At 52.9% G+C, this 20,192-nt stretch overlaps 1 protein-coding gene across 1 annotated transcript in view; it reads left to right on the top strand.

Moving 5' to 3' along the window:
* Positions 1 to 20,192, top strand: part of SGSM1 (small G protein signaling modulator 1) — a 67,534-nt gene that overhangs the window by 27,558 nt on the left and 19,784 nt on the right. The window contains exons 7-13 of the mRNA XM_015426419.1: positions 546 to 677; positions 3,887 to 4,011; positions 6,971 to 7,038; positions 7,939 to 8,102; positions 11,088 to 11,217; positions 16,713 to 16,851; positions 19,143 to 19,207. Coding sequence (XP_015281905.1) covers positions 546 to 677; positions 3,887 to 4,011; positions 6,971 to 7,038; positions 7,939 to 8,102; positions 11,088 to 11,217; positions 16,713 to 16,851; positions 19,143 to 19,207 — 823 coding nt within the window. The remainder of the gene's footprint in view (positions 1 to 545; positions 678 to 3,886; positions 4,012 to 6,970; positions 7,039 to 7,938; positions 8,103 to 11,087; positions 11,218 to 16,712; positions 16,852 to 19,142; positions 19,208 to 20,192) is intronic.

Raw genomic sequence — 20,192 nt, 5'->3', positions numbered from 1 at the left:
CACCGACCTCACGGGGTGTCTGTTGTGGGGAGGGGGAGGGAGAGGAGTTTGTAAGCCGCTCTGAGACTCCGAGTGAAGGGCAGGGTATACATGCAATCTCTTCTTCTTCTTCTTCTTCTCCTCCTCCTCCTCCTCCTCCTTCTCCTCCTCCTCCTCCTCCTTCTCCTCCTTCTCCTCCTTCTCCTTCTTCTTCTTCTTGTTATTCCAGGGGAGGGTGGCCTGCTGTTCTGCTGTATTTGCAGACACGTAGTGGAAATAAAAATAAATATATTCAACAAATTTTCACACTTGGATGGGGAGAGAGGTGGGCTGGGGGAAGTTCCCTGAGGTCTCCCCCCTTATTGGGAAACAGATGAGTCCCATCGCATCCCGGGTTCCCTTGTGACAGCGCCCCAGCCTTGTAAGGGAGGATTTCCAGTCCAGCTTTTTGCTCTGCTGGAACCTTCTGACCAGAGAAGCTGCAGCTGGCCAGATTCTCCCTCGACACCATGACGGCTGCAAGGCCAGTAGCACTTCCCCTTTCTCCTCCCGCTGGGCTTTCTTAGATCCAGAAACGGCATTCCAGTGGCAGCATGGATGACCGGCCGTCCCTCTCGGCCAGAGACTACGTGGAGTCCCTGCACCAGAACTCCAGGGCCACCCTTCTGTACGGCAAAAACAACGTCCTGGTGCAGCCGGTAAGTAACCAGTCAGTAGGGACGGCAGAGGGCCTCCAGCATGGGAAGAGACTAGTGGATTCTAAGCTGAGAGAGCCAGTTTGGTGTAGTGGTTAGGAGCACGGACTCTACTTTGGGAGAGCCGGGTTTGATTCCCCACACCTCCATTTGCACCTGCTGGATGACCTTGGGCAGAGCTGTTCTCTCAAGGATAGTTCTGGAAAGAGCTCTCTCAGTCCCACCTCCCTCACAGGGTGTCTGTTGTGGGGAGGGGAAGGACTTTGTAAGCCGCGCTGAGACTCCGAGTGAAGGGTGGGGTATAAATCCAATCTCCTCCTCCTCCTCCTCCTCCTCCTCCTCCTCCTCCTTGAAAGGTGGGGAATAAATCCAATCTCCATCTCCATCTCCTCCTCCTCCTCCTCCTTCTTCTTCTCATGAGTCCCCTCTCCATCCCCCACCAAGCCATAGTTAATGCTTCTGGCACTTTGTGCAAATTCTGGAAATTTGCTGGCTTTTTGTTGAAATTATTCTTTAGGTAACTGTGAGGATACTCGAGGAGGTCTGGAGAGCACGAAGGGCTCTTCTCTTTTCCTCCCATTTCTTAAAAGTCATTCTTGAGAACCCTGAAATTTCAGATATTCAAACCACACAGACTAGAACCTTGCTTTGGACATAAGAAGAACACTGCTGGATCAGAACAGTGGTCCACCTAGTCTGGCATCCTGTTTCAGACCCTGGCTAATCAGATGGCCTTTTTTGGGCCAACGAATAGTGGCATAGAGGCCAAGGCCTTCCCCTGATGTTGCCTCCTAGCATTGGCTTTCAGACGTTTACTGCCTCTGAATATGGAGTTACCCTTCAGTGACCATGGCTGATCACCACTGATAGAACCTCTGTGATTGTGGCCATCAGTACATCCACTGGCTGTCAATTAAGAACACAAGAACATCAGAGAAGCCCATGCTGGATCAGGCGAATGGCCCATCCAGTCCAACACTCTGTCACACAGTGGCCAAAAATACCCAGTGCCATCAGGAGGTCCACTGGTGGGGCCAGGACACTGGAAGCCCTCCCACTCTTGCTCCCCCCCCGGCACCAAGAATACAGAGCATCCCTTGCCCCAGACTGAGAGTTCCTATCTATAGACCTTGTGGCTAAGAGCCACTGATGGACCTCTGCTCCAGATGCTTATCTAATTCCCTTCTTGGAGCCGTCCATGCCTGTAGCTGCCACCACCTCCTGTGGCAGTGAATTCCATCACTCTTTGGGTGAAGAAGTAATTCCACAGGTTAATTACTCATTGACGAAAGAAGTACTTCCTTTTCTGACCTGTACGTATTTTCTGGCCTGTACTACCTACCCCTGAGATACCTAGCTAAACTATTGACGGCACTTTAAGAAAATGTTGTTATATGGCTTTGTTGTTGTTGTTCAGTCACACAGTCGAGTCCGACTCTTTGCAACCCCATGGAACACATCATGCCATGCCCTCCTGTCTTCTGTTGTGCTCCAGAGTTTTCTTAATTTCATGTTCAGTGCCTCGATAACACTGTCCAACCATGTCATCCTTTGCCGTCCCCTTCTTCTTTGACCTTCAATCTTTCCCAGCATCAGGGTCTTCTCCAGTGAGTGCTCCCTTCTCATTGGGTGGCCAAAGTATTTGAGCTTCAGTTTCATTATCTGGCCTTCCAGGGAACAGTCAGGGTTGATTTCTTTTAGGATTGACTGATTTGATCTTCTTGCAGTTCAAGGGACTCTCAAGAGTCTTCTCCAGCACCATAGTTCAAAAGAATCTATTCTTTGGTGCTCGGCCTTCCTTATAGTCCAACTCTCGCAGCCATACAGTACTACTGGGAATACCATTGCTTTGACCATGTGGACTTTTGTTGGCAGGGTGATGTCTCTACTTTTTACTATGCTGTCTAGTTTTGCCATCACTTTCCTCCCAAGGAGCAGGCGTCTTTTAATTTCAGGGCTGCACTCACCATCTGCAGTGATCTTGGATCCCAGGAACATGAAGTCTGTCACTACTTCCACGACTTCTCCTTCTATTTGCCAAGGAGTGATGGGGCCCGGTTTTTTGATGTTGAGTTTCAAGCCAACCTTTGCGCTCTCCTTTTTGACCTTCAGCAAGAGGCTCTTGAGGTCCTCTTCACTTTCTGCTATTAGAGTGGTATTGTCTGCATATCTGAGGTTGATCTTTTTTCCAGCAATCCTAATTCTGGCTTTTGAATCATCCAGGCTGGCATTTCTCATGATGTACTCTGCATATAAATTAAATAAGCAGGGTGACAATATGTACTCATTGTACTCCTTTTCCTATGCTAAACAAATCAGTTGTTCCATATCCAGTTCTAACTGTCGCTTCTTGACCCTTATACAGATTTCTCAAGAGACATGTGAGGTGGTCTGGTATATGGCTTTAATCTGTTTTAATTGTTTTAACTGTATTGTGTCCTGCATCATAAAGCAACATAATAATAATAATAATAATAATAATAATAATAATAATAATAATAATAATAATAATAATAATAATAAATATTTCCATTTATTAATCATTCAGTCCTGCAGAGCTTGCTGGCTCTGAGCGATTTACAGTTACTCATATACACATGGGACTAACAATGATTCAAAGGGGTAAGGGAAGACAACATATAAATCTTTAAATCACACATGTTTGCAGTCGACGGGGAGTTTGTTCAGCTGTAGGGTCAGACATGTTCCAACGGCATTTTCCCTCGGCGTGGCTTGATGTCATCAGCTTTTCTCCAGGACTGCTTCAAGTTGCAGCGCAGCACTGCCACCGCCTGGCCGGATAGCCCATTACAAGCCCTCTTGATGCCGAAGAGTTCTTTCTAGACTTTCGATCTTACGCGCTGGACATTCCGTTCGCCGGCTAACACCTCCACATCTACGTACAGTACCCAATACAGTTGAAACAAAACAGATGAAAGCCATATAACAACATTTTCATAAAGTGCCGTGCATAGTTTAGCTAGGTGTCTCAGGGGTAGGTAGTCTCGTATGACTATTCAGGTCCAGGCCACCGGAGCGGGGTGGGGGTTGGGGAGGAATGTCCGCCGCCTCCGTCAAAAACCTGGCGGAAGAGCTCCGTCTTGCAGGCCCTGCGGAATAACCTATTGCCTATCCATGTCATTAGGTGGCTCCAAGTTCTAGTGGTGGAGCTGCCTTCTAGCTGCCGCCTCATGTATTTTCTCTCTTCCCAGCGAGATGACATGGAGTCCATTCCAGGATACCTCTCCCTTCACCAGACAGCCGACATCATGACACTGAAGTGGACTCCGAACCAGCTGATGAATGGCTCTATGGGAGACCTGGACTACGAGAAAAGGTGACTCACACATGTACCCCCCCCCATTTATGAATGACGAGTGGGTCTGGGGGCTGCCATAAGGCCCTCCCGAGTCTAACCAAATAGCGCTAGCAATTCTGGTGGGAGGAGGTGGTCTTGTGTTGTTTGCGCATCGTTTTAGATACCGGAGTGTGTCCCTCGGTCTCCTCACAAGGGAGCCCATGTTCTTCCCAGTCATGTGGGGTACCCCAGATTTCCTCCTGTCCAGAGTGGCCTGAGGCACCTTGGAGAGGGCAAGCCCGGCTCCCATGCACCCGTCAACAAGCTGTCCTGCGTAGGAGTTTGCATCCTTCTGTCTCGGGAGAAGTGTGGACTTTTCCTTGTCTCTTTGCTTCCCCTGACCCGAGAGATGCAGAGGACCCATCGACAGAAGGAACACCCAGCCGGCACTCACTTTCTCAGTAGTGGGGACTCTTTTCCCCCCGTGACACTGCTGGCAGTACCTGGGATTCGGGGAGGGGCCGTGGCTCAGCAGTAGAGCCTCTGCTTGGCATGCAGAAGGTCCCAGGTTCAATCCCCAACAGCATCTCCAGTGAAGGACCAGGCAGGAGGGGATGTGAAAGATTTTTCTCTGCCTGAGACCCTGGAGAGCCACTGCCAGTCTGAGTAGACAAGACTGAACTTGATGGACTGAAGGTCTGATTTAGTTGAAGGCAGTTTCATGTGTGCTGGGGAGGGTTGTGGCTCAGCGGAAGAGCCTCTGCTTGGCATGCTGAAGGTCCCAGGTTCGATCCCCGGCGTGCCCAGTTAAAAGAGCCAGGGAATAGGTTGATGTGAAGGACCTCTGGAGAGCTCCAGCCGGTACTGAAACTAATGGACCAAGGTTCTGGTTCGGTATAAAGGAGCTTTACGTGTTGTGTATTTCCAGTTCACACATTCCGGTGGGCCAGGATTGCTTGCCTGTATGACAGAAAAGCAGTCTATGAAAGTCTGAAATAAACATTGAAGAGAACCGTGTAAACCAGTCTTTGGTGAGCGCTGGCAGGAGTTTCAACTACGTGGAGGCTTTCTGAAAGGGACGTCTCTGCCCCCGTGATCCTGGTCGTCTAGAAAGCTTATTTGCCGATTAATTGGTGAATACTGGCTGGGCAGCAGATGGCATCAAAGGAGCCCATTCCCCCTATACTGGTCGGGAGAAGAGGCTCGTGGGTAGGGCAGCATTCCAACCCTACCCTTTCTACTGTTCTTTTGGCCTGGATGGGTGCGGTTGGCTGTCCCTGCTCACATGCTGGAGCCGGATTCCCCAAAAGGTCATGGCAGGACACGATTGTGGTCTCTGACGCACCCCTTTGACCTCTGAGTCCGTGCAGGTGGTAGGAAACAAAGAGAAAATGCTCTTCTGCACAAAGGGCTCCAAGCTCAGCAGCTGTCCAAAGCGTCGTGTAATAGCTGGGCCTCACTCTGCCCCGTCTGTCCCCAAGTGATGCAATAGAAAGACCTTGACTTAACAGTGGATTTTTTGGGGGGGGGATCCATTAGCCCTGGTTAAATACCCCGCAGGAGGGGGGGTATGTTACAGAATGGGGCTGGTATAAAACAAACCAAATAAGTCAGTTCAGCTAGAGAGGGTGTGAGGTAAAGGTTTCCCTTGCTCATCTCCATTGCCGAGCTGAAGAGCCAGCGCTGTCCGAAGACATTTCTGTGATCATATGACCGGCGTGACTAAATGCCGAGGCACACGGAACGCTGTTCCCTTCCCACCGAAGTGGTACCTATTTATCTCCTTGCAATGTCTTGCTTTCGAACTGCTGGGTTGGCAGGAGCTGGCGCCAGAGACGGGAGCTCACTCCATCACGTGGCACTCGGGTCTTGAACTGCCGTACGACAGACCTTCCAGTCTGCAGCTCAGTGTCTTAACCTCTGAGCCACCACGGCCCATGGAGAGGGTGTAAGACGCATCAAAACTCCTGTAGGAGGAAATGGGACAGTGGAATAAAATAACATCAGTCGGGTAGGAGATGTGAAATGTTGGCAGCTCCACTGAGTTAGGAGTTCAAGATCCAGATTAAGCCCTGGGGTCTTGAATTTTCCGTGAAGTCTCCTTGTTGTGGCCCACTGAGGTTCCGGTCTGATGCACCCTGCTTCTGAGCAGGACTTGGCTGTTTGAAATCAGTGTTCCCTCTAAGCTGAGCTAGTGTGAGCTAGCTCACAGTTTCTTAGCCTCCGGCTCACACATTTTTTTCTCTGCTCAGGAAGGACGGCGCCAGAGCAAACTAACTGATGCAGTAGGCAAATCGCTCGCTCACGACTTTAATGTCAGTAGCTCACAAAGTAGGATTTTCTGCTCTCAAGACTCCACAGCTTAGAGGGAGCATTGTTTGAAATGTCACACGGTTATTTATCACTTAATTATCTAATTCATTCATGCCCCACCCATCTCCCCAGTGGGTCCCAAAGCAGCCTGCATCGCTCTCCCCTCCTCTGTTTTATCCTCACAACAACCCTGTGAGGTAGGTCAGGCTGAGAGGGGGTGACTGGCCCAAGGCCACCCAGCGAGCTTCCCTGGCACGAGTGGGGATTCGAACCTGGGCCCCCGAGACCCTAGTCCGACACTCTTAACCACTGCACCGCACTGGCTCTAACTAAGTGGATGTCGTGGTGAAGGGTCGGGGCACCCATCACCTTAACCTGTCGTTCTCCATGGGGGTAACCGGGCTGCTTAAACACAGGGAAGGCGGATCTCATCGGTGGCCACTAGACACAGTGGCTGAAAACGTGGCCTCCATTTTCACGTCCCGAGAACCTGCGGAACTCATTGGACACGGGATCTGTGACGGCGACGAGCCTATATGGCTTCCTAGAAAGGACGAGTTGAGTGCTTTGGGGGGGGAGACCTCTCTTTTTGCCCCCTTCAGGTGGACCCCCAGGAGGGGGATGGGCTGGCCCTGGCGGGTCTGTGGGGGGTGGCACTGAGCCACGTCTCTCTCCCCTCTTGCAGCGTGTACTGGGACTACGCCATGACCATCCGCCTGGAGGAGATTGTCTACCTGCACTGCCACCAACAGGGTAAGGGGGCGGCCGGGCCCAGCAGCGCATCTCTCCATCCTCCCACTAGCTGCATTCCCCACCCCCCCCAGGGATGAGCCACCTTCAGAGCCCTCCCCGGAGCCAGTGTCCCCTCTAAGCTGAGTTAGTGTGAGCCAGCTCACAGTTTTTCAGCCTCCGGCTCACATATTTTTGTCTCAGCTCAGGAAGGATGGGGCTCCAGAGCGAACTGATTGATGCAGCAGCCAAATGGCTTGCTCACCACTTTAATGCCAGGAGCTCACAAAGTACAACTTGTTGCTCACAAGACTCCACAGCTTAGAGGGAGCAATGCTCCCCGCCCAACCTTTCCCCGCCGCTTCCAGGTGGAGAAAGAGGCCTCTGGGGGAGCTCTGCTGCAGCTGACTGCACGTCCTGGCAGGTGTGCCGTTGTGCCGCCAGCCAGACCAGAGAAGCTGCCGGAGTCACCACTTGGGTGTCCCCGTGTCCAGAGGCCCCCATAGAGCTGAGGGAGGGCATTGTGTGTGAGGGTGAAACTCCCCGGCTGGAGCCAGGCCTGACTCGAGGAGGGGGAGATCTCCTGCTCAGGCCGTCAGCCGCCAGAGCTGGGCGGGCAGCAGGTGGAAGGTCTCCTTCGGTCATCCAGGCCGGGGCTCCTGGCGTGGCCAGTCCCGAGTGCCGGCCAATGGCAGGGGGTGAGACGGTCCACGCTGCCGGGAGGGAGAGGGCTGGGCAGACCCTGAACTGGGTTTGGTCTCCACTGCCCGTCACGAAGCTCCCACTTTGAGCGCCACAATTGTTGCCTGCGATGCAGGATGTGTACTGGTCGGTCCCCCAGCCAGGGCACCTGGGGGGCTTCCTGCCTCCTTCTTCTCCCCTCTGCTACCCCTTTCGTGGCACTCTCCTTTCTCTTGCCAGCAGTAGACAGCGGGGGGACAGTCGTCCTGGTGAGTCAAGACGGGATCCAGCGGCCTCCGCTGCACTTCCCCAGAGGCGGTCACCTCCTGCAGTTCCTCTCTTGCCTGGAAAACGGGCTCCTGCCCCACGGCCAGCTGGACCCGCCTCTCTGGTCGCAGAGGGGGAAGGTGAGGCGCTCTGAGCGAGGGCTTGGTCCCTGGGGTGGTTGTATCCCTGTGCCCGTGGCCGTCCTGTCCTCCCTGAGGGCCACCTGGTGCGAAGGAGTCGGTGCTGATGAGCAGAGGCTCTCCAGGGGCTCAGGTGGAGAAGGTCTTTCCTAGACCTCCTACCCAAGGACCTTTGAGGGCGGGGAAAGGCCAGGGCGCTCTGCTTGTTTTGTGACGTTTGCTTAGGCTCAAGGTGGGTTGCCGTCTTAGTCTGCAGCGGTAGAAAAGAGCCAGAGAGTCCAGGAGCACCTGAAAGACTCACAAAATCTGTGGCAGGGGAGGAGCTCTCGTGAGTCACGGCTCACTTCTTCAGCCCCTTTGGTATAAGATTAAGTTTTCTGCACTCGGTGAGAAAGGTGATGTCTGTCTGTACCTGTGCAGGCTTCTTCACAGGGTTGATCCATTTCCATTCTGTACGGCTCAATGTGGTGCCTTCCATGGAGGTAGATCAAGATGGGTGGCCCTGTTAGTCTGTCTGTAGCAGGAGAAAAGAGCAGCCAGATTACCCATAGGAAAATAAAACATAAGAACTTTTAAAGGTAAACCAGACCTCCCCAGAGAAGAGGTCATCACAGGTGGGAGTGAATTCAACCCACCTGTGACGACCTCTTATTTGGGGAGGTCTAGTTTTACTTTAAAATGTTCTTTATGTTTGCTCTCAGGGTAATCTGGCTGCCACCAGGGAAATTTAGGCTTTCCCACACCTATTTCTATAATATTTTCTTCTTCTGGTTTTGGTATTGTGACCCAGGGTCTGGGCTTTCGAAGGACTATGTGTTTCCTGAGAAGAATTTCGTTCAGAACTGTTATCTTAAATAAAAGTAGATTTATTGGATGTTTCACACACTTTTCCCTCTTACTGACAGGGATGTGGGCATGTCGCTTTGTAACAATATTTTCCTTAGACCATATATGGTTACTGTTTCTTTATGCTTTAACTTTTCATAACACACACAAGACTTCTCTCTCTCAGACCTTAAAACGAACAAACTGCTTAACTCTTTTACTAGACAGAACTTATAACAACTGCTTTCACACAGCACTCTCTCTGCTGTCTGACCCTGTTTAACTGTCTTTTTCAACTCTCATAACTCTAACAGACACCCTTCAACTGACACTCTTGACTGACATATCTTATCCTCCCTCCCCCTCTCTGTCAATCACCAATCACACCACATGCCTGTCCAGCATTCTACATTATCCTCACACATCCATGCAAACCACTATTAAAGACACAAACACACAAAACATGAAATCGTTACAAGTCCAGGAGCACCTGAAAGACTAACATTTGTGGCAGGGGTGGAGCTTTCGTGAGTCTCTGCTCACTTCCTCGGATATAGCTAGAGTGGGAGTCCGTCTGTCCTTATATCACAAGGTTGATGGATTTCCATTCTGTGCGGCTAAACTCAGTGCTTTCCATGGAGATAGATCAAGACAGACAGTGGTGTTAGCCTGTCTGTAGCAGGAGAAAAGAGCAGGAGTCCAGGAGCACCCGAAAGACTAACAACATTTGTGGCAGGGGAGGAGCTTTCGTGAGTCACGGCTCACTCCTTCAGATACCGTCAGAATGCTTAAGTGGTGTGTTTCTCCAGTGGTGGCCTGGAGTGGCCTCCGACATCATTCTCTCTGCATCTCTTTTATCCTCACACAGCAGCCCTGCGAGGTGGGACAAGCTGAGAGTGTCTGACTGGTGCCAGGTTTCTCAGCAAGTAATTGAGGCAGAATTTAAACCTGCTTTCCCCAGATTTCTTGTGCGGCACTGTCCCCGCTAACCCCCTCTGGCTCTCCCTTATCGTAAGCCGGGGCTCTGGGGACGTTTTTAAATTGCAGAGTAGCTAACAGTAGATGGTTTCTGGATATTAGAACCAGGGCTTTTTTTCTGGGGGAACGCACCGGAACAGAGTTCCGTAACCTCTTTGACAAAATTCTTTTTAAAATGTTTAAAAGTTCGTGAGTTTTCAGTATATGGACTAAAAACTTCACTTCCCTCTTGAGGCTTCCGGCACCTCTTTTTCAAAGAAAGAAAAGAAAAGAAAGCCCTCTTTAGAACTAGTTGTATTTGTGTTAGTAAGTATTGATCTTAACGCTTCGTGAATCAGGAATGCTTTTGAATGCCCTTCCGCAAGGTAAAATATCTGAAAAAGAATTAAAATGTGTCTGTAGCAAAGACATCCAGAGAGGGACCCCTTGAGCAGAAGAGTCTTGTGGGAGACGAACAAGATTTTGTTCTTCGTCTCGCGGAAGTGTCTGCGAGAATAAAACACATTAGTATTTGAGGTGTCGCGTCCCATGACTGTGGCTTATAGGTCACAAAGCATCATTTGGCCCAAGTTTAACATGTTAAGACGCTGAGCTGCAGACCGGAAGGTCGGTAGCTTTGCAGTTCGAGACCCGAGTGCCGCGTGACGGAGTGAGCTCCCGTCTCTGGCCCCAGCTCCTGCCGACCTAGCAGTTCGAAAGCAAGAAACTGCAAGTAGGTAAATAGGTACCGCTTTGGTGGGAAGGTAACAGTGTTCCGTGCGCTTCGGAATTTAGTCATGCCGGCCACATGACCACGGAAACGTCTTCAGACAACGCTGGCTCTTCGGCTTGGAAACGGAGACGAGCACCACCTCCCTAGAGTCGGATTCGACTGGCTTTTGAGCAAGGGAAACCTTGACCTTTACTATTAAGGAGGAAGCGGTGCCTGGTGTCATTCGGAACAGGTTGAAATAGATAAAAGAGTCCAAGGAGAGAGTGGATGCTGGAGCCCCCATCCTAACAAGCAGGGCCATTCCAGATCTCTTCCCTGCATGGGAGGGAGCTTCTTCCTGGTGCCGGGTCCATGGAAGACTGACCTCGGCCTTCACCTCCCTCCCTGCTGGCTGGCCGCCCTCCAGAATCTGCCCCCCCCCGGCTGTCTGGCTAGGACCTCTCACATCCTGGTGTTTTGGGTTCCTACAGGGGAAAGTCTTTCCAAAGCTGAAAAAGCGCAGCCCCCAAGGATCTGCAGAGTCCACGTCAGACAAGGAGGACGACGAAGCCACAGACTACGTTTTCCGAATCCTCTACCCGGGAATGCAGTCAGAGTTTGGTGAGTTGGCTTGCTCCAGAAAAACTGGGAGAGCCGGCCCACTTGGTTCTCCTGGGGCTGATTTTCAGGTACAGCAATAGCCGTGACACCTCCGACTCCCCCCCTCCCCCCGGGATTGTAGATGGATGTTCTGGTCTGTGGGCAATACAGGTCAGAAACCTAAAATTACATATCAAGAAAAGTGGGAATCCTTTGCCTAATACAAGCAGCAGAGAAGCATGAAATTCACATAGCGTGTTTTGCGAATGTAACTAGCTTGCGAGTTTTATTTTACCTTTTCTAACCAGGGAAGGTTTGCAGGGCATGGAAGCTCACCCTCCTTATTCAGCAAGCAGCCCTAGATCTGGTCAGGAAAAAGCCAAGGCACTCTCAAGAATATCCCGGTAGCCATGAGGATGAGAAACTTGTTGTATATATGACAGTTGAGCTACTCTGCATGCAAAGGCCTTGCTGGTGCTGTCCTCTGTGGGAGTTTTGTGATGTTTCAGTTGACAGCGGCCTCTGCCACGTGGGATTCAGTTTGGGTTGGGGCTCCTCTAGTTACTTGGTATTTGGCGCTGCTCTCTCCGTGTGCTGGTTGTGTTGACCCCTGTTTATGTCAGCAGTGGTGAGACCTGCGGAGAGACAGTGCACAGGTGGGAGAAATGGGGGCAAGGAAGCCCCGGTCCCCCAGAGTGCTGTTAGAAAAAAACTGGTCTTTCACACACAAGTGGAGATGCAAACCAGTGCATGCTGTGAATGTGCCATGGGGCAAGGGAAATGGGGGGGGTGCCATTGTCAGTGGAGCTTCCAGGTGGGCTCATCTTTTCGCACCGTGCCATCCGGGGGCCTGGTGCTTTACTGCATCACATAAGCAAACCCCAACAAACTGCCCATCTTGCTTTTGATGGTGGAAGGAAAGGGAGTGGTTTGGGGGAACCGTGGATGGCAACGAATAATTTCTTGTCTGAGTCTCTGGGCTCTTTTCGTAAGAACATCAGAAGAGCCCTGCTGGATCAGACTGGTGGTCCCTCTAGTCCAGCCTCCTGTCTCACACAGGGGCCAACTGGTGCCTCTGGAGGGCCAGCAACAGGGCATTAGAGGCCGAGGCTTTCCCCTGATAAGAACCTAAGAAGAGCCCTGCTGCATCAGACCAGTGAGGGTCCATCTAGTCTAGCATCCTGCCTCACACAGAGGCCAACCAGCTCCTCTGGAGGGCCAACAACAGGGCAGAGAGGCTGAGGCCTTCCCCTGAGAAGAACCTCAGAAGAGCCCTGCTGAGTCAGACCAGTGAGGGTCCATCTAGTCCAGTCTCCCGTCTCACACAGGGGCCAGCCAGTCCCTCCGGAGGGCCCACAACAGGGCAGAGAGGCTGAGGCCTTCCCCTGAGAAGAACCTCAGAAGAGCCCTGCTGGATCAGACCACGGAGGGTCCCTCTAGTCCAGTATCCTGCCTCACGCAGCGGCCAACCAGTTCCTCTGGAGGGCCAGCAACAGGGCACAGAGGCTGAGGCCTTCCCCTAATAAGAACCTCAGAAGAGCCCTGCTGGATCAGACCACGGAGGGTCCCTCTAGTCCAGTATCCTGCCTCACGCAGCGGCCAACCAGTTCCTCTGGAGGGCCAACAACAGGGCAGAGAGGCTGAGGCCTTCCCCTGATGTTGCCTCCTGGCTCTGGGATTCAGAGGCCAACTGCCTCTGAATGTGGAGGTTCCCCTTAGTCACCATGGATAGTAGCCACTGCTAGACCTCTCCTCCGTGAATCTATCTAATCCCCTTTTAAAGCTCTCTATTCCTGTGGCCACCCCTACATCCTCTGGGAGCGAATTCCACATTTTAATTGCTCACTGCGTAAAGAAGAAGAAGAAGAGATTGGATTTATACCCCTGCCCTTCACTTGGAGTCTCAGAGCGGCTTACAAACTCCTCTCCCTTCCCCTCCCCACAGCAAGTGGTGGAGTGGGGAATCAAACCTGGTTCTCCCAGATTAGAGTCCGCACACTTAACCTCTTTTGACGTTCCCTCCCTCGCTGAAAGAGCCCTGTCCGAGTGAGCTTCAGAGGGGCTCTCCGGAGGCGCGGGCGCAGCTTCAACATTTCTTCTCTCTTTCCCACACATGTAGTGGTGGTGAAGGGCCCCTTCTTCGTTCCGCTGCCTTCCGCCACCTTCGCCGCTCCCAGGGACAAGAAGGTCTGGATGACTCTGACTGCCGGCAAAGTCCTGGTGATGCCCAAACGGTCTCTGAGCTTCCCTGGAAGGGCCCCTTCTCTCCTCACCACATCTGGGCCCGCCCACCACCCCTGTAATGCTGCTGCCGCCGCCACCTGAGCATTGGAGCCATTTTCTGGCTGGGGTGGCTTGGCTCACGTTGGCATTTGTGGATCTGGTCAGGGACCCAGGGATTCCCCCCATGGAGGCTTGACCTGTGGCGATTTCCCGGGGTTTCTTGGAAGCAGGAACAGGGAGAAGGAGACTCTGGAGGGGCTGCAGCAGGGAGGGGCATGTTACAGCCCATGTTGACCCTCCCTGTCTGACCCACAGGAACCCATCTTCCAGCCCTCAGTTTGCGTTCCAACTTTTTGGGAGCATCCGCCTCCTAAACATCTGCATTACTATAAGAACATAAGAGACGCCCATGTTGGATCAGGCCAATGGCCCATCCAGGCCAACACTGTGTCTCACACAGTGGCCAAAAATACCAGGTGCCCTCAGGAGGTCCAGCAGGGGGGCCAGGACATTAGAAGCCCTCCCACTGTTGCCCCCCCAAGCACCAAGAAGACAAAGCATCACCTGCCCCAGAGTCCCTATCCATACCTTGTGGCTAATAGCCACTGATGGACCTCTGCTCCAGATGCTTATCTAATTCCATCATCATAATATCTAAGGTCCATCAGTGGCTATTAGCCACAAGGTATGGATAGGGACTCTGGGGCAAGGGATGCTCTGTCTTCTTGGTGCTTGGGGGGGGGAACAGTGGGGGGGCTTCTGGTGTCCTGGCCCCACTGCTGGACCTCCTGAGGGCCCCTGGTATTTTTGGCCACTGTGTGAGACACAGAGTGTTGGACTGGATGGGCCTTTGGCCTGATCCAACATGGGCCTCTCTTATGTTCTTATGTTCTTAATTCCCTCTTGAAGCCGTCCATGCTTGTAGCCGCCGCCACCTCCTGTGGCAGTGAATTCCACATGTTCATCACTCTTTGGGTGAGGCCCAAACAGTTAGTCTGTTAACCGCATAGGCCTAAGCAGAGTTAGACTCTTCTCCGTCCATTGAACTAAACGGGCTTAGAAAGGGTTCAGTCTGCCCTGTGAGTCTCTTATCTGGTTGGCTGCTGTTGGGTTCACGCAAATGCCACCGTCTGCCAAGCCACCTTCTCTGCGACGCAGAGCTGCTTTCCTGCTCTCCTCCCTTCTGCAAACTGCTTCGTGGACGTGGGCTCTTTCCTTCACCGGAGAGGTGCTCCCTTTTGTGGGGCGTGTCGAGAGAAGAACCCAGCAGGTCTTCTGGGGTCTCTTGACTCGATTGCATCGCTTGGGACAGTCGGGAGTGATTTATAACTTTTTAAAAAAAATCTTCTGATGGGCGAAATCATTCCAGGGTGACTTTGCCACTGCTTCTGCCATTACCCTTCGAACCACGAGCCTGAGAGTCTTTGCAGAACTCCCCAAAGCAGATAAGAACTTGCCATTCAGAGGGGTCTCAGAGCAAACCTCTCTGCGGGGGAGTCAGCCCGGATTTATTTGGCAGCATCCAAGACTGGCTGAAAACCCCCTTTTGGAAGGCCCAGCCAGGGTTGCTGAGAGCTACCACGGATCTCCCCCCCCCCCAGCTCGTTGAAAGGAGGCAGGTGCACACATGCATGGGCATGGATGGACAGATGGAGAGATCAGAAGGAGAGAACTCGCCAGTCCTTAATGGGACAGAGGACAGAAAGCCTCTCTAAAAAGTAAAGGTAAAGGTTCCCTTGCTCGAAAGCCAGTCGAGTCCGACTCTAGGGTTGCGGTGCTCATCTCCGTTTCAAAGCCGAAGAGCCAGCGCTGTCCGAAAACGTTTCCATGGTCATGTGGCCGGCGTGACTGAACACCAAGGCACACGGAACGCTGTGACCTTCCCACCGAAGTGGTCCCTATTTATCTACTTGCAATGTCTTGCTTTCGAACTGCTAGGTTGGCAGGAGCTGGAACTAGAGACGGGAACTCACTCCGTCATGCGGCACCCGGGTCTCGAACTGCTGAACTACCGACCTTCCACAGCCTGCAGTTTAGCGTCTTAACCACTTGAGCCACCGCAGCTCCGAAGCCTCTCCACCAATCCATAATCATTCACTTTTTCAGTTAAGTGAACTGAAAAGCGTGGCACATTGCTGTAAGAAAGGAGCTGCCATGATTTCACAAAGTTAAAAGGTGTGATTATAGGTTCCTAGAGGGGCTTCTAGCAGCACTCAAAGTAGCAAAATTATAGGCGTCCTCTGCCACATCGGAGTAAAATGAGACAGGTGGACTACCAAGGTTCTTGGGGGGCCCAGACACACACACCCCTCCCTGTTGGCTGCCTTGTTCCCAACAAGCCCTTAAAGAGCTTGCCTTGAGAGGTCAGTGGAATGCCTGGGACTAGTGATGTGCTGCTCACCTAACCTTGGGCAAAGCCCCTAAAGTCAGTTCAGCTCCTTGCTTGCTTAGACGAGGAAGGAGATGGAAACGGTTGTTACAGTGAACAGAAGGACCTCACTCACTCTAGATGTTGGCAGTGATGGACGTTTGCCAGGAGAAGACCCCTCCCCAGCAGGGCTGTTTTGCGGTTGGACGGGGGCACCAGAGAACGTGAGAGGGGAAAGGTGAGGCTTCTCCATTAGCACACCTTCTCTTGTGCAGGTTAGGTGGACCTTTACCCTACATCCCCCAAATCACGGATCTGTCTGCAACCCCCACTAACATCAGGGCCTGCCCTTCCTCCCTGGATAAGTAGCCCGGAGAAGCTATGCAGGGTCAGCCCTGATGAGTACTTGGTTGGGAGACCGCCAAGGAAGTCCGGGGTCGCTATGCAGAGGCAGGGAACGGCCAGTTGTCTCCTGCCTTCGAAAGCCTCTAGGTTGCTGCTGTACATCGGCTGCAGCTTACCTGGCCCTTTCCACCACCGGAGACCGAGAGTGGCTTGGGAAGGACCCTGACAAATCCCGCAAAGCGGGGAGGGTACAAAGGGCCCCCCTGCCCCCTGTTCCTAGGTTTGCCTTGGAGACAGAGGTTACCTTTTGATAAGGTTCCGATTTATGATGCCCTCGAGAACGTCCACCTTCCCTCCGCCTCTGGGTGCTTCTCTGGTTGCCCTTCGCCTGTGCCGCTCTTTCGTCGGAGACTGAATCGTGATTGGATGCCGATCGTGTGATTGGCTTGGTACGATACTCCCGGCGCCTCGACCTTTCCGATCGGGCTTCCCGCGCTCTCCTTCTGTGCTCTTAGAGTAAGCCGCTTCTTTCTCTCGGTGCCAAGTTCAATGCCGCGCCCTCTTCTTCTGCCTCTTTCAGCCCCCCAGGACCTGATGGACGGTCCCACGAGTGGCTTGCCCTCCATATGGCAGCCGAGCACCCGCAAGTCCTCCTGCTCGTCTTGCTCCCAGGGCGGCTCAACAGAGAGCGGCCCCTCCAATGGCTGCAACCACGAAAGGTGAGGGAATGAGACCCCCCCCCGGTGGTGGGACGGCGGTCTGATGGGCACGGGGGTGGGGTGGGGGGTGCACGGCTGCTCGAAGGCATGGGGGGGAGGCCAGTTTGGTGTGAGAGCCAGTTTGGTGTAGTGGTTAAGTGTGCGGACTCTAATCTGGGAGAACCGGGTTTGATTCCCCACTCCACTTGCACCTGGCTGGATGACCTTGGGCAAGCCGTAGTTCTGGCAGAGCTGTCCTTGAAAAAGAGCAGTTTGTGTCAGAGTTCTCTCAGCCCCACCCACCTCCCAGGGTGTCTGTTGTGGGGAGGGGAAGGGGAAGGAGTTTGTAAGCCGCTCTGAGACTCCAAGTGAAGGGCAGGGTGTAAATCCAATCTCTTCTTCTTTTTCTTCTTCTGAAGGGATTGCAAAGTCTGAGGTGGGGGGGCTGGCTCAGGGTTCCCGCCTAGCCCATAGCTAATGTGGGGCCCACGGGGCCTGGCCCCCTAGTGTTTCTTCTGGGCCCCCTCCTTCCCGGGCTGCCCCCAAAGTGCCCCAACTTGTCGCATGCATTGCGCTTTGATTTAATTAGCTCTCGAGGCCCCCTCCCCCCCAAATTCCCTAGCTATGGGGCTGGTTCCCGCCAGCAATGGGGCCTCTTGTCAGACTCCTGCAGCAATCGGCTCCCAGCAGCTTTCATTCAAAGAAGTAAAGTTTATCGAGACATTGAGAGTATGTAGATATCTTAACTATCTCGTGTTAGAACTGAAGAGACGCATGGGCGGCAAGCAGATATACCTCATTCAAGGAGGCCCCCTGATGGCCCAGGGCCAATCAGGGACCAGGTAGGAGCCCGCCAAAGTAACGGGCTACTTTTCCCAGGAGAAAGACTACTTTCCCCAGGCACTGACGGTCGCACAGAGATAACAGAAACATAGAAGACGCAGCAGAAATGAAACTCAACATTCCAGAGTCACCCATGGCAGCTAGGCAGAGGCCTAGCGGAGGCCTCTGACTGGCGTCTCCTTGGAAGGGGCCAGAAGGTTCCGCTAGCCCCCTGCCTCCAGAGTGGTGCTCTGGGTTACCCTAGACCTCCTGCTTGTGCCAAGCCCCAGGGGAGTGGTAGCCTCCAGGCTCAGACGCCGGGCAAGCGACCAGACTCAGTCATGCGGAGTACTCAGAACTGCGCAGGTCTGAGCACCTTGCAGAATTGCGCCTCCTCGAGTGAGCAGAAGCAGAGGGGAGTGCCGGAGCAGGAGTTTGGGGAACCCCTTTATTGATGTGTGGATCACCTGTGGCAGATCAGATCCCCCTGGAGAGAGCCTGCCCGCCGCTGTGCAGTGCGGAGACTCCAAGAAGTGTTGCAGGGGTTCACCAAGGCCCGTTAGCTCACATGGAGCAAGACTGAAGGCCTACAGGTCTGGCCTTCATGCTGCATGGACGCTGTGTGTTTGCGCGCGCCCCGGACCATCTCCCAGAATCCTCTGCAACACACTCCTGCACAGGCGGCTTGGTATGGGAAGGGAGCCCGAAGGTGGGAGATTTGGAATACGGTGCTCTGGGGCAACTGGACCCAGCCCTGGGAGCCCCATTCTGTCTTTCATACCTGGACAGCACTTGGGCTGTTCAGGTTGGTCTGGTTTTGTGCCCACTGGAAAACAGGTTTGGAGGAGGAGGAGGAGATTGGATTTATACCCTGCCCTTCACTACCCAGAGGAGTCTCAGAGCGGCTTTCAAACTCCTCTCCCTCCCCACAACAGACACCTTGTGAGGTAGGTGGGGCTGAGAGAGCTCTGACAGAAACTGCTCTTTTTCAAGGACAGCTCTTATCAGAACTACGGCTTGCCCAAGGTCATCCAGCAGGCGCGAGTGGAGGAGTGGGGAATCAAACCCGGTTCTCCCAGATTAGAGGCCGCGCACTTAACCACGACACCAAACTGGCAGTGTTCCCTCTAAGCTGAGTTAGTGTGAGCTAGCTCACAGTTTTTTAGCCTTCAGCTCACACATTTTTGTCTTCGCTCAGGAAGGATGGCTCCAGAGCAGACTAATTTATGCAGGAGCCAAATGGCTCGCTCACAACTTTAATGCCGGTAGCTCACAAAGTAGAATTTTTGCTCACAAGACTCCAAAGCTTAGAGGGAGCGTTGGTTCAGTGGGCTTGTGTATTATGTCAAAAACCTAGCAAACCTGTTTGACCAGAGGGGATCAGTGAAGCAGCAAAGGTTTGTGTTCATACCATGGGAGGCGATGCCTCTGTCAAAGCACTTTTTGGCACCCGTCTGGACTGGCGGTTTCTGCCTCTTCTGTCTCTCCAGGGCTCCGCTCAAGCTGCTGTGTGACAACATGAAGTACCAGATCCTCTCCAGGGCCTTCTACGGCTGTGAGTATCACCAGCACCTCTTTGCCAGGAGCTCAACGGGCCAGACGAGAAGAGATGCAGGAGACGCAGCGGGGAACAGTCTCCATTTGTTAAAAAAAATGAAAAGCTTCTGAGGGGGAGGCTTCCAGTCTGAGATAAGAAGGGGGGTAGGGAGGGGCTGCGAAACCTGGGGTTTTTTTGCTGGCGTTCTTCCTCGTACCCCTTTCCCCCCATAGCTGTGTTTCCACTTGCAGAGGAAGGGGTGGCCGAGCAATTTAGGGGGGGGTGCAGTTTTGCGCAGAAAACTGGGTGTCTGTGTGTGGGGGGAAGGGTTTAGCCATCCCGTTTCCCCTCACACAGACATTTTTCCTTTTACAAACAACTGGGAGGCTGTGAGTGCACTTCCCACACGTCCCTGTCTTGCTTGTCCCTCTAGTGAGGAAAACCAGCGCCCGCTCTCTGCCCACACAAAGCCGGTGCGGCAGGCAGGCGAGCAAGGCCCTGCTGGCTTCATTCTGCCCCAGGGGTCTACCTGGCATGAAATCTCCTGTGGAGAAGAAGAAGAAGAGAAGAGATTGGATTTATAACCCGCCCTTCACTTGGAGTCTCAGAGCTGCTTACAGACTCCTCTCCCTTCCCCTCCCCACAACAGACACCCTGGGAGGTAGACAGGGCTGAGAGAGCTCTGACAGAAACTGCTCTTTTTCAAGGACAGCTCTTATCAGAACTATGGCTTGCCCAAGGTCATCCAGCAGGTGCGAGTGGAGGAGTGGGGAATTAAACCCGGTTCTCCCAGATTAGAGTCCGCGCACTTAACCACGACACCAAACTGGCTCTCAGGCTGGTGTTGATAAAATCATTCTGGGTGGCACAAGCTGGCTGGTATCACAGAAAACTCCTTGAACACTCTGAGCAGAGGTTGTCGTGGTTAAGTGTGCGGACTCTAATCTGAGAGAACCAGGCTTGATTCCCCACTCCTCCTCCACTTGCACCTGCTGGATGACCT

Source organism: Gekko japonicus, unplaced genomic scaffold, assembly GCF_001447785.1.
Source record: "Gekko japonicus isolate JY-2015 unplaced genomic scaffold, Gekko_japonicus_V1.1 scaffold856, whole genome shotgun sequence".
NCBI lineage: Eukaryota > Metazoa > Chordata > Lepidosauria > Squamata > Gekkonidae > Gekko > Gekko japonicus.
The sequence above is the reverse complement of the archived record's forward strand: the minus strand, read 5'-3'. Positions and strand labels throughout refer to the sequence as shown.